This window comes from Gobio gobio (genome assembly GCF_949357685.1).
Source record: "Gobio gobio genome assembly, chromosome: 15".
NCBI classification, from domain to species: Eukaryota; Metazoa; Chordata; class Actinopteri; order Cypriniformes; family Gobionidae; genus Gobio; species Gobio gobio.
Window position 1 is genome coordinate 24957957 of NC_137108.1, and position 14169 is coordinate 24972125.

The window sequence follows — 14169 nt, forward strand, 5'->3', positions numbered from 1 at the left end:
ACACCACTAATTATATTGTATTACCACTAATGTAGTCTCTTTATCTTTCTCTAAGTACTGGCAGTATATAAATAAATGTACATATTAGTGCTCTGAAAGATTCTTAAGTGAATGGCTGAGTGGATGGATGAAGCTCATGGAGCTTTTCTAGACAGATGAGACAATCCTCTCTTTTATTTTTTTCCGTCACACCACTGGACGGGAGAGAGCAGGACAAGGCAGAGGAGGAGATATTTTTTGTCATGACAGCTGGATGGAGAATATGACAGAATCTCCAGAGTTGAAAATGAATGATGGAGGAGAGAAAGAGAGTGAGAGAGCGAGAGAGAGAGAGGAGTGGGGGTTGAATCTAGGTTAGCCATGAGGCACAGTGTTGAGAAACGATTTGGATTCGAAGTTGGATTCCCGGCTCTGGCTCCAGTGGTGGAGCTACAAAACACGCTCCGAGGTATCCCTGTACCGCTCTCGTGCTTTCAGGAGGAACACCGAGACAAGATCTGTGCGGGCCGGCCTTAGTCACCATGGAGATGGTTGCCGGGGGGAAGACAGCCACGCGACCGAGAAGGTAGTGGCCATTTCATGGCTGTCAAAACGGCTGCACTTAAGCACGGCTAACCAACACTTCCCGCGGCGCTCCACAGAACATATCTCCTCTTGCACCTGATTCCTACACTACATGCCGCGAACGCCAACCGAACAACAAATTCAGTCCGCACATGCACGACACGGCCTGGCTCTGCATTATGGGTCTGATTAGCATTTCCCTTCTGCTCTTCCTTTGACAGAGGAGGATAAGAGGCCGGGAGCTGAAACAGCAGTGACTGACTTATCCTCACCGCGGGGGGAGATGGTCGGAGAAGGAGGGTGGGTGGGTAGCAGGTTTGGACGGCACAGAAGTGGCTCAGGCAAACAAAACGAGAGAGTTTGAAGTGAAGAGGATGAAAGTGATGTGAGCGGAAGAGGGGAGGAGAGCGAGAGGATGCACGTGCGACGGGAGAGCCGTAGGTTCCCAGGGGGGTTGAAATGCCACCAGCGTTCATCCGCTCCACCCTCCTCGCTTGGTTCAGTCTCTTCCTGCTTGCCCTTTCTCTTGTTTTCTCTCTATGAGAATATGGAAGGGACCAAACGTGGATGGAAGGCAAGATGTTGTGAGTTTAGTATACAGTAGGGGAATGTACTTTTCCAAATGAGCAAAGATATGTACCACACACACAAGGACACATATGCAAGAGAAAGAGAGAGAGAGGAAAGCGAGGGGAATGGAGAAAGGTAGAAGGCTTTTAAAACCCAAGTTGTGAGAGAAAAGCACCTTTCCTCCACATTACCTAAGAGCTATTAGTCTTGCTCAGCACTAAAGCAGCTCAGTCCCTCCGCAGTCAACCATGTGAATATTTTATTCCATCAGCCTGTCACAGGACATCAGAATGGGCCAGAATGGGCCAGAAAAAGCCAGGAGAGGACAATTTTGCAACCAATGACAGCGAACAAAAGTAGTGCTCACTTTGGCCATAAAGCTATGGGAAGGGCAGGAGTAGTTTACCAGAGGTCGCTAATCGAACCCATCCCAACCTGAACACCAGTGATAATAAAGTCAATAAAGTTGCCATAGTCATAAAAATATATAAATAAAGATAAGATAAAGGAAAAATCCTAATGGAATCAAATAAGAATAAACTTTGACTTGATTAAACAAACGCACCATGACAAAAAAATCTAATTAATTTCATGAAAATATAATGAGAATTGTTTTTTTAAATGCACTATTTTTTTTAAATAGATAAAAGAATATATGATTGATTTAAATAGTCAAATCATCATATGTTTGGTTATGACTGCTCACTCAATGCAAGAGGTGACAATGAAGACTTGCATTGTTACAAAAGGTTTCCATTTCAAGTAAATGCTGTTCTTTTAAATTTTCTATTTATCAAAGACTCTTTGACTCTTTCTTTTGAAAAAAAAAAACAATAGTACAAATGTTTTCAACATTAATAATAAGAAATGTTTCTTCAGCAGCAAATCATCATATTAGAATGATTTCTGAAGGATCAGGTGACACTGAAGACTGGAGTAATGATGCTGAAAATTCAGCTTTGCCATCACAGGAATAAATTACAATTTATTTTAATTTATTTATTTTAAATTGTAATACTATTTCACAAAATTAATGTTTTACTTTTTTTTAATCAAATAAATGCAGCCTTGGTGAGCATAAGAGACTTTCAAAAACATAAAAAATCTTTCCGACCCAGTGTGTGAGAGTAAGCTATAACCACAACATAATTTCACGCGTTGTGAAATTGCTTTAACAGCATGCTGCAAGTGAAACAATATCTTCAACATATTGACTACTTAAAGGGCATTTTTCTGAATACACAACAACTATGATTTAAACAGAAATCACTGTTCAACAACACCCAAATACAGCTGCACTCCACCCCACCCAAACACAGTTACATCTGCAATCACACACTCCTCTCTTTGGGAAATTCCTTTGGAATTCAATGTGATCTGTCTCACATTTTCAGACATGTTTTCCAGATCAACAGACTAAAGTAAAAACGCCACCATAAAGTCAAGAAACGGCTGAATGCTGAGGGATGACAGTGCATGCAAGGTGATCTCAAAGGACAGACAGAGTGAAGAATAAAACATACACAGACAAGGAAAGTGCCAACAAACTGCCTTATGTCTGAACTGTAACCCCTTGCTTGTCTGAAATTTAGTCTAAATTTCCAACTAATACCTCGGTCACCACCTCACGCTCACCACAGTATAAATGTGTGAGGATCCGGTTATGAAATACTACAGACAGACTTACCCCTCACAAAGACGGTGATCTGATCTCTGCCATATCCCAAGCTGTTCCTGACCTCACAGATGAAGGTTGTATTTATAGTGTCATCCACCTTCTGCACGGCGAGCCGGTTATCCTGCACCTGCACCGTTTCAGGCATCAGCCCGGACAAACTGAGGGAAAACATTCAGGCAACATTAGCATAACGTTTCAGATAGAACTAGAGCTTAAAAGTCCTCATGACTATCAGCATTATGTCTAATTCCCTTTGCAACTTATTCTGGCTGAGAACCACCCACTTAGACAGGAAGAAGCTATCTGACTATCTTTGACAACAGTTTGTTTTGTGGTGCTATTTAGAGGTGGGTTTATTTGAAATTATTGATACCACAATAATAGCCTGGCATTGAAAAAAAAAAAGTGAGAGTCCTTACTCCCAGAAGTTGTGTTAAAGCCAGCTGATTCAGAATAGCGAGTGCCAGATTGAGAACGTGCTTTCCAATTTTGTGTGCGTCAGAGGGCCTGTAAATGGACAGTGGGCGGTTTGTGGCCATTATCTTAAGCCGGGTGAACAGAACACTACGACTTTTACAGTATTTTTTGATTATCGCTTGTTAGACTGTAAGATATATTCCCATTGAAGCATTGAGTAAAAGCCATGCCACGCTGTGCGTGCAACATCAATGATATACATCTTAGACAAGACTGTGATCCAAATCATCCAATTGACATCTCATAGAAGTCACCACACTGCGCGACTGTGCCACTAAATTTCTGACACTGACAGAACTTTGTCTGATACTGAGATTATTTGCATAGGCTAGGGGTGACACTCTCGACTGGAAGCTTTGGCTGTTTCTCAATATGCGTTCTTGTACTATGTCATCATCAACCGTCGAAGTTCAATCCCAATACTCAAAAACGCAAGTACAGAGGACGCATGAAAGTACCCGGATGTGTTCTTGATATCGAGGATGTTGCAAGCTCGCAAATACGTGACGGCCCGTGAAAGCAAACATTTGCTTAATTCGAATAAAGTGATAAAAACATGAAGAAAGCCTGCAGTGTTTTAATTGGCATATTAAAAAGAATCTTAACGTTGAAAAAGCAGGTAACATTAAACATACACTTATTTTTCACAAATACACGTGGTAAAATTAAATGATATAAAATATGAAAATAAATGTCTTATAATATGAAAGAAATGTTTCAATAGGTTGTGATATTGTGCATTAGCTGCTGCTTAACATGCTGGGATAGTCGGTTGAGCAACAAGAAAAAAAGATTGCGGCACATCTCAATTATCATAAGGATGCGTTCTCTGTCACCTCGTCCTTCCGAGTTTGTTTTTTCAATGTCGCCTGGCAAGACCGGTCTCCACGAGAACGCAAGTCTGTTCTTTGCGTTCTTGGAATTGAGAAACAGCCTTTTAGTAATCCTGAAGACATTGATTAGTCAGGTGTTTCATTAGGATTGGAGCAAAACCCGGCTGGAAGGTGGCCCTCTAGGAGCTGGATTGGACACCCCTGAAAACACCTGAACCAGCCAATCTAGATCTTCAGGATCACTAGGCAGGCAGGCAGGTGTTTTAGAGCTAAACTCTTCAAGTAAGTGTCCCTCCGGGAGCAGGTATGGACAACCCTCCACAAAGCAAATCAAAGCCTGCAGATTTTGCCCTATGAAGTGTTTTACAATCCTAGAAAAACAGCAAAAAGGTGCATACAATTCTACAGTGTAAACCCAACTTAAAGCTCAGACTAAACAGAACTGAAGGTGAAAAGAAATGCTCACGTTTTCCAGGTGACAGTGGTGGGGATGGGGTTTCCATTAAAATTACAGGTCAAAGACGCACTTGTCCGACCCCTGTACCAGTTGTTATCGTACCCAGCGATCTGCACCTGGGGAGGATCTGATAAAGAGAGAAAGACAGAGTGAATAGGTGGATCGAACAACTAGCCTTTATGAATGAGTTTAGCCTTGCACAAAGTCTTAGGTAAATCGGACACTGATACGGTCCGTCAGCTGACTCCATGACCCTTAGCTCATGTTTCTGGTCCAAGCAGCACTGTAAAGCCTCATGGTAATTTGCTTGATGACCACTACTAATGTCTGGCATATTCTGAGACTGACTGATTGAGACTGATTTAGACATGGTTCACTACAGCAATTACCAGCTGCAGCAACTGGGAATGCTTAGCGTAACAGCATTTGGATCAGTAGTTGCTGGTGTAGTTAATGGTCTGATTGATATCTTACATTCAACAACAAGTTTCATCGGGAAGGTCTCGGGTTGGGACATGGTACGGTGTGACACCATGCAGCTGATGTCTTTGCCATTATCCGCTGGCTGCGGAGCCAGCATGTAGTTGCTCTGGATGTTGACCGTATTATCCGGATTGTCCGTCTTCAACGGCGTCGTCACGTTCCCGTTAAGCGTCGTAGACCAAGTAATGGTCGCTGCCGGGCGGCCATTGGATGATTCACAGCGCGCCACAATGACCGGGGTTGTGCCGGCAGTAACTGTGACAGTGTTAGCCATGTTCTTTGGTTTAGCTGTGAGAAAGAGAGAGAGTTTGACCTTTATTTGATGCTATAATGCGAAGGAGGGTAAGGGAGGATGAGAGAAGGAGGGGAGGAAGTGGAGACGGGGAGATCACAGATCGGCTTGTCCTGCCACACGCTAGCACAGCGCTCACATTGTACTCACGTTTCACTCTGAGAAAGACATCAAAGAGAGGGAAAGGAGAAAAGCAGGGGAGACGGGGAACGACAGGGAAGCGACGGCCTCTCAGCATGATAAGCAGGCAGATCAATAGCGGAGAGAGAGAGGAGGGAGGGGGCAAGCGAGCGAGAGCCCGGCCAAGGTTACTGCCACATTTCACACACATTAACAGCAGCACAATTGATCTGACAATACCATTTATAAATCCCCTTTAAGCCCACAAACGGACAAGGGCGTGAGTCTGAGTATGCGTACACACACATGACTCTTTGGAGCAGAACTTACAAATATTTTTATACTCGACCAAGCTGTCACTTGTCTTTTAAAATATTTACCCTGGTTTTGCTGAAACAAGTTGTCAATAATTTTTTAACATTTGGATCAATCTGATTTTTAAAAGCCAAATTCCCTGTTGTATTTTATTGAAAAGAATGCTGTCTGTCAATTGTTATATTAAAAGAATTGCCTATTCTCCCCGATTTTATCAAAAACAATTGTCAATTATTTTATTTTAGATTTAAAAAGGCAATTTCCCCTCTGTATTTTATTGAAAAAATATTTTTAATTGTATATAATAAAAAATAAAATGTATATATTTTTTAATTTCTGATTAAACTGATTAAAAGAGGAACAATTTTCCTCCTTATTTTATTGAAGAAAGAAAAGAGTTATTAATTTAGGATTTAATAGTAGTTTTAACAGTAAATCAATTACTATTACTAATATATAAATAATGAATGGACACTAGGCATATAGTGCTTATGTTATACCCATAAACGTACATATAAATCTCATTACATATCCATCTAAATCAATAATAATAATTTGATGTTGATATTTTCTTCATAATTTTTTTAAATTATTTTACTGATTATTTGTTGCAGCTCTAAAGCAAAGCCCCAAGTTTTAATGTTTCTTTTCTCCTGTGCAAACAAACATACCCAGCATGACCAGCGAAGAGACTCCCTGTTCGTTTCCAGAAGGGTAGGTGGCGTATTCACAGATATATCGTCCTTCGTCGGTCATCTTCACCTCTTTGATCTGAATGGATGGGTTTTCCAAATTGGGCGGATCTGTTACAAAACTGACACGCCCAGATAGAGGGGATTTGGTAGGGTAACTTGCCCCAAAGTTTGGATGGAAAACTGCGATGTTGGTTCGCTCTGAGTCAGTCTGTTCAAAGATCCATGACACCTGCATGCCAGAGGAAACCAATCCCAAAAAAAATTCAGCAGATGACCAACAAATTATTACAGCACAAACACTTTTAGAAAGTTCTTACTACGAGCCCAACAAACAAGATCTTTCTACAAACTCTTGTTTGTTGGGTTCCACCGCTCTGCTTAAGACTGACAGGAAACATGAAGTTGATTTCAGACCTGAGTGAGCTGGTTTTCGCCTGGGTTCGGAAACTGGCAACGCAGTGTCACAGTCTGGCCAGGATATGACACAACTTCTGAGTCCACCCTCACACGCTGAGCCAATGACCCTGGAAAGAGAATGAGAAAAAGCCATGAGAATAGGAAACGACCTTCACTTCTGTCCGGCTAAATTCAGATGACCCGAGACCACCTCGCTGAGCACAGCCAGAGAGAAATGCAGCACATACTAGCGCAGTCTAGGAGTTCAGGGATGGCAAAATGAAAAATGATAAATGAGGTTACAACAAAACAGCAAGTAGGCCAATGTTTCTGATCTCAGCCAGGGTGTGCGAAAGGGTGCAAATCTAAATGTGAATGTGTGTGCGTGCAAGTGTGTGAAAGTATCTATGAAAAAAAAAAACCTTCAGCTAGCTCTCTGCCTAAAGCATTCATCATCCAACACAACCCTGACAGAACAGAACACATTCAGCAAGCACACGAGTGTGTACGTGTGCGCACATCACTGGGGGTGTAATGTGGTAAAGTGAAAAATCACAGTACACAGCACACAAAACACAGTAAAAGTACCATGGGAGCACTGCATATGTCAGAGCCTTTCCAACTTGCAGAGTCCGGCAGAGTTTGAGAGTTTCCAGCTCGCAACATTTCCCAATCCCATTCTCCCCATAATTTCCTGTCCTCTCTCTAGAACAGTGTTTCTCAAATTGTGGGACACAAATAAAATAACAGGAAACAGCCGCTTCAATGGCGTTGAAGTGCGTGAATAGCGGTTGGTGCTCTGCCTTTATAAAGCGGCACCAAACGCCAATCGTTCTTCGTGTCAACATCTGAACAAGCCCGACATAGAAGTTGTTCGCCATAGAAAAGGACTTCTTCAGCAAACGACATTACAAGCTGCTATTGTGAACGCTTCCCAGTTCCGGCAAGAAGAGTGTCAAAAGAACTCACTGCAGCCACTGTTCATGCAAAGCATCCCTAAAATAGTTACATTATTTATTATTCAAATTGTTCTGATATGGTGTTTTTCACTGCACGTTTATCAATTTAAAAAATCTTTGCCTTTTATTATATTTAGTGAATTTTTTTGGTAGTCAAAGGTGGGGGGCGCCAAAAAATTTTGTTTAAAGGAGGCGTGACCAAAAAAGTTTGAGAACCACTGCTCTACAATGATAAAATTAGCAAATCTACTGCATAAATGTGTGGCCACATGTGACCCTGGACCACAAAATCAGTCATAAGGGTCAATTTAGGAGATTGAATACATAAGCTTTCCATTGATGTATGGTTTGTTAGGATAAGACAATATTTGGTCATGATACAACTATTTGAAAATCTGGAATCTGAGGGTGAATATTGAGAAAAATCGCCTTTAAAGTTGTCCAAATGAAGTCCTTAGCAACGCATGTTACTACTAATAATACATTTGTGATATATTTACGGTAGGAAATTTGCAAAATATCTTCATGGAACATGATCTTTACTTAATATCCTAATGATTTTTGGCATAAAAGAAAAATCAACAATTTTGACCCATACATTGTCTTGTTGGCTATTGCCACATTACCCGTGCGACTTATGACTGGTTTTGTGGTCCAGGGTCACACATACTGTTGATTACCAAATTTTCACAGTTGAAATAATGTTGTTATTTCAATAGGGATTTGCGCAATCAGGAAGCAAGCATGAGGATGAACGATTTCTCCATACACATTTGACATTAGGTTCAAGTTGGTCACACGAATTCACCACATTGACGAAAAGAGAGAGCTGCTTGGTTTGAAAGTGACTTCTGTGTGAGCCGTGCTTCATGCATCACAACACTACCGAAAATAGAAAATATAATTTGCTAGTGTGACCGCACGTTAAGAGTCAGAAAGTATTGAAGGTATAAAACTGGTTAGACCAGTTTATCTGCTAATCAGCTGAAAAGACTGAAACTCTGCCACATCAAAACTGTGAAGGTGAGAAAAGAAAGGAAAGAAAAAAGTGTTAAGAGGAAGCTTAAAAAAGTAAACATGTCTTATGAGAACTCTCAATTGCTTCCCCAATTGTTTTTATCTGGAGCATACAATATGGTTCAAAAGTTCACATTGAAAATATGGAATTCAAAATGTAATACAATAGGTTCATACAACTTGAGTGCTGCTGCCATTAAACGGTTAGTTCACCCAAAAAATGAAAATTATCCCGTGATTTACTCAGCCTCAAGCCATCCTAGGTGTATATGACTTTCTTCTTTCAGCCAAACGCAATCAGTTATATTAAAAAAATATCCTGGATCTTCCAAGCTTTATAATGGGACTGAATGGTACCTTAGATTTTGAAACCCAATGGATGGATAAACTTTTTTGGGCTTCAAAATCTAGGGTGCCATTTACTCCAATAAAGCTTGGAAGAGCCAGGATATTTTTTTTAATGTAACTCCAACCGTGTTTGGCTGAAAGAAGAAATTCATATACACCTAGGATAGTAAATTATGGGATAATTTTCATTTTTAGGTGAACTAACCCTTTAAAGCAAAAGGGGATACACCACTACTAAGACAGCCTTAAATGTACTAATGACAGCCTTTATAATCATTTTTCAAATCAACTTCTCACACAAACTGTAATGCTAATAATATAATTTGTATAAACAAAAGAAATATGAAAAATTCTGAATTTATTTAGACAAAACAAAGCATGTTTTTTCCACTAGTCTTGTGAAACTCTCTTTTTGTCTCCCGCAGGTGCTCAAACTGAGACAAGGATGTGTGTGTGTGTGTGTGTGTGTGTGAGCCCACCGAGGCGATTACTTCTGAGCCTGCGTTTAGCACCGCTGAGCCCTGTTATTGAAAATCTCCCTCTCGCCGTCTCTCTTTGGATGGAGAGCCTGGATAGGTCATTACACTGATGTGAAGAGAGAGTCAGCAGTCCATCAACACACTAAACACATACACTCCTCACCTTAACATACAGCAGCACGGTGTGTAAATAGAAAGAAGGAAAGGGGTTAGAAGATAGAGAGATTCAATAATAAACTGAAAGCACAGGAGAGACTCCACCTCAGTCAGAGTAGATGGCATATTTATTTTCATGCAAATATAAAGGCTGTAAGGGATACACGTATGGTACCATATACTGTATATACTGGTTGATTGTCATGTCCTACAGTTATTTTGTCCACTGAAAATGCTTTGGAAAGCCATTTTCAATCTTTTGAACCGGGAGTTTTCAAATAAAATATACAAGAAAAAAAAGGAACATTAAGTTGTACTACATTTCCACTAAATGTAATGTTGTCTGGACATTTTAGCGAGGGTATCCCTCATAAGAGGATCGTTATATTCGAGGGTCTTTTGAAAACCCCTGCTCTGAAAAATCGACACTAGGATTCACAGCAGTATTAAACAGTACCATTAAAAAGACTGAATGTCAATCCATCAACTTTGTTTCCATTTGTATAAAACTAAATACGGCATCTGCCCGAATTAAGGTCCAAAGCGGCGTGTAAAACAGAATGAAAGACAGAGGCTGTGTGTCAACCGTGTTTTCTCTGTGCTTGCCGCCTGCAGGTGACATGCCACACACACACTTAGAGGGCGTTTATGTAAATCACACGCCACCATTCGGAGGCCTGTCACCTATCATCATATCACAAACACACACACACACACACAGTGAACACCGCGGTCTTAAATCTGGTGAGCTCCTGCTTCTCATCCCTCCATCCTGGGAGAAAAACTGTTCAGTCCAGTGCGGACAGTGACAGATGAGTGCCCAGAATGAGAGTTTAGATGGCAGACAACGCGCTGTGACTACCAATTGCGTGTGTGTGTGTGAGAGAGTAGACCTTCATTTTATATCGCAAGGACAGATGACGGCGCATTCAGGTTCAGAGCTTATTATCGCTCACACATAATCGGAGTAAATGCTTGGTATGCAGGAAAATGGAGATGTCCAGTGGGTGAATGAGAATCATTCATGACACAGCTGATGTGTGCACAGAGAGGAATAAAGACTGAGGGGTGGGAACAGATGGAGATGAACAGCTGGAGGGGGTCTGTGGGGAGCGCGGCCGTGCGTGTGTTTGCGCGTACAGTAAACATGTTTATTTGCATACGCAGATGTCTGGAAGTGTGAAACTGTACCTCCTTTTTTTTTGGGGACTTTTTCCACTTTTTTTATAGATAGAGACCATAGAGAGGAGACAGGAAAGCTGGGAATAAGCTGGGAATATATATATATTTTTTTATTTTTATTTATTATTTTTACTGTATATTTGATCAAATAAATGCAGCCTTAGTGAGCATAAAATACTTTTCTAAAACATTTTTTTAAAATCTTATCGGCCCCAAACTTTTGAACCGCAGTGTGTATCGCATAATATCTTACAATTTTGCTTCCCAAGTAAATTTATCTTGTTATAAAGAAGTTTCAGATATTTTTCTACTGGAAAACAAGACAAAAATACAGTATATGCAAAGTGCAGTATGTCAAAAGACAGAATGTCTGAAGTCTGAGTGCTCCGTATTCATGAAACAGTAGGTGAACAATCCCCAGATGATTTATTGCACCTGCTGAGATTCTGAAGTGCGCTACCAGTGGACACTTTGCTATCCCATGAGGCCGCAGGAGATCACATAAGCCATCAGATTCACAAAGTTTAACAAAAATGGTAGAGAACTCAGACTGCTTGTTTCCTCAAAAGAATGTCAGTCATATAGCCTAAAATTTGGAACAACATGATGGTGAGTAAATTATGACTTTGTACTTGTTATATTGTACTTGTTTAACACCTAGGTAAATTATTCTCATGGTATATGTCATAGGCCAAAGAACACATAGGTCAATGATGGATGAATTTATATTTAATCAAACTTTAGCATATCCTTTAACAATGTAAACATGTGATTTCGTACACAGATGTGTCTGGAGCACATGTCCTTCAGAACCATAGGCGTAAATCGCGGGGGGGTCCAGCGATATATAATAAACAACTATTGCTTTGTGTTGTCGGACAGATAAAATCACAGAGAATAGAAAAAAGGACATAAGATTTTTTTTGTCTGCCAAAAGTTTTTCAGTGCACCAAAACACCACACAAGTACAGTTTTGGCTGTATTATTTGTGTCCCCTTCAAAAACTGCCTTTGAGATATTTTTTGTTAACTAATTTATGCCCATGTTCAGAGAACACACAAACATTTGAATAGTGTGTGATCGTTTCGACTACGGATGCACCGAAATAAATTCTGGGCAGAAACCAAAATTTCAGGATGCACTTGGCCATAAACCAAAACCGTAAATCATTTAATTGACCATACGCATTTAATAATCAACACTCAAATAGCTAAAACTGAGTTGTACAAACCTTTAAATTGCACATAACACAGTTTTTAGATCACCTTTGTAATAACAGAATTCTTTTAGTTGATTATTTCATTAATAGTTTTTCGGTCACTGATTTTGGCTTGAATCCGGTAAGCGGTGCATCCCTAATTTTGACCAGAAATGTTTGAATTTGAATATGTGTGGTCTTATGAGGAGCTCAAATGATACTATAGAGACACACACAGAGGAAAAAGAGCAGTTTTCACACAACTCTCTTCCCTTTTACCACACACACATAGACTCACAATTATGAGCTAATGAGGCCTGAGAGAAAGAATGAGGGCCATGTGCAGCTTGAAATGAAGCACAAATCATCATCCATTTGCCTCTTTGTACAAACACGTGCAATACACACAGATTGAGAAGAGTGACACATGACCAGGGCGAAGGGACTTCCATCCTACAGGCTAAATTATTCATCTGCCACTTACGACCGAGAGAGAGAGACAAGAATAACAACAAGATGCTTTTTGCAAGGACTGAAAGAGAAGTGTTTCACTCAAATAAATCATAGGCTTCTCCTTTTCGATTAGGAGTGACACAGTTTGTGCATCACTACAGTCATTCCTCGTTTTGTTGGACACGTCGAGTCCTCGCCTGCATGTATGTATTCTGGGCTTGTAACAGCCGTCAATCACCAGTGCATGTCACTTAAAATGTCACTGGCCAGGGGTGACCAATCAGGTGAGATGAGATAAGGAGACGAACGATTGCTGTTTGTTTTGTGTTCCCAAATCCGTAAGATTAGAGGCAACAAAGACCATCCACACTTGACACACAGACCACACTGAATGTTTCAACAAACACACAGAGCTAAGAGGTAATCTGAAGACTAATCTGGAAGCACTTTGTGTGTGTGGAAAAATAGGTTTTGCTGTCCTTGTGGGGATGAAATGTCAGAAATTTCCCCAGAAGAACTGCATCACTTCCATTTCATTCAATAATATTGCCAACCATTTAAAATAATTGCACAAAATTAATATGAGCTCACAAAACACATTTGCTCAAATCACTTTCAAATTAGCTGTTTTGCATCTAGAAGTCATAAATAATTTCAACGCAGCGGTCATAAAGCAAACATAAGTGATATGTAGAGGATCGCATGACTAGCCCTTGAACTAAATCCAATAATTAAAACACTTCTGGTTTCTCTTTACTTCTGCTGCCTTGCACACACACACACACACACAAACACACTTGTCTCCATCTGTGTGTGGTGTGTAATAGGATTCCTGCATTTTCCAGAAGGAGGGAACCCGTTCGGGTAGTCGCTTCTGGGTAAAGTAAAAAGAGATAGCACAATCTCCAGCCATAGCTAAGAGACCGCAGCCAATCACATTACACTAGGCTTCAATCGTGTACAATACGAGCTCACAGCAGGCTCGCATTTACCTAAACAATCCTCAGAAGAGCTGATCAGGGACCTGCTAGGAAGCAGAATGACTTTTGTTTAGTTTTACTCTTGTACTTACTTTTTGTGTTTGGTTTTGTGTGTGGGGTGAGGGGAAAATAACCACGTGATTGGGTTGCCCTTTAGAATAACCTTCAACATTCATAATATACAATGCCAGATCAATACCTAAATTGAATATGAGAAAAAAATACGGCAAATATAATGGCGAGAAGACGTACCTTATTTTTATATGTCCTTGGGGGAGGCACATAGTGACGCTTACTGTGTAGTCAGATTGCAAACAAATGAGTCTTAAATTATTATGTGTAGTAAATCAAAACATACAGCGCACCCAGTGTAGCCCCTTTCAAGAATAAATGACTCTTATCATTTGGACCTTTCAATTATTCTTCCAAAAATACTTTCTCAATTCTTTTATGGGAGTTTGAAAGCGAAGGGCCCTATCATACACCCGGCGCAATGCGACGCCAGGCACGACGCAAG

At 40.5% G+C, this 14169-nt stretch overlaps 1 protein-coding gene across 2 annotated transcripts in view; it reads right to left on the reverse strand.

Moving 5' to 3' along the window:
* Nucleotides 1-14169, reverse strand: part of LOC307138098 (nectin-2) — an 82515-nt gene that overhangs the window by 43962 nt on the left and 24384 nt on the right. For both annotated transcript variants that reach the window (XM_079836239.1, XM_079836238.1), the window contains exons 2-6: nucleotides 6899-7008; nucleotides 6461-6713; nucleotides 5054-5350; nucleotides 4589-4706; nucleotides 2822-2970 (exon numbers count right to left, since the gene is read on the reverse strand). In XM_079836239.1, coding sequence (XP_079692365.1) covers nucleotides 2822-2970; nucleotides 4589-4706; nucleotides 5054-5350; nucleotides 6461-6713; nucleotides 6899-7008 — 927 coding nt within the window. The remainder of the gene's footprint in view (nucleotides 1-2821; nucleotides 2971-4588; nucleotides 4707-5053; nucleotides 5351-6460; nucleotides 6714-6898; nucleotides 7009-14169) is intronic.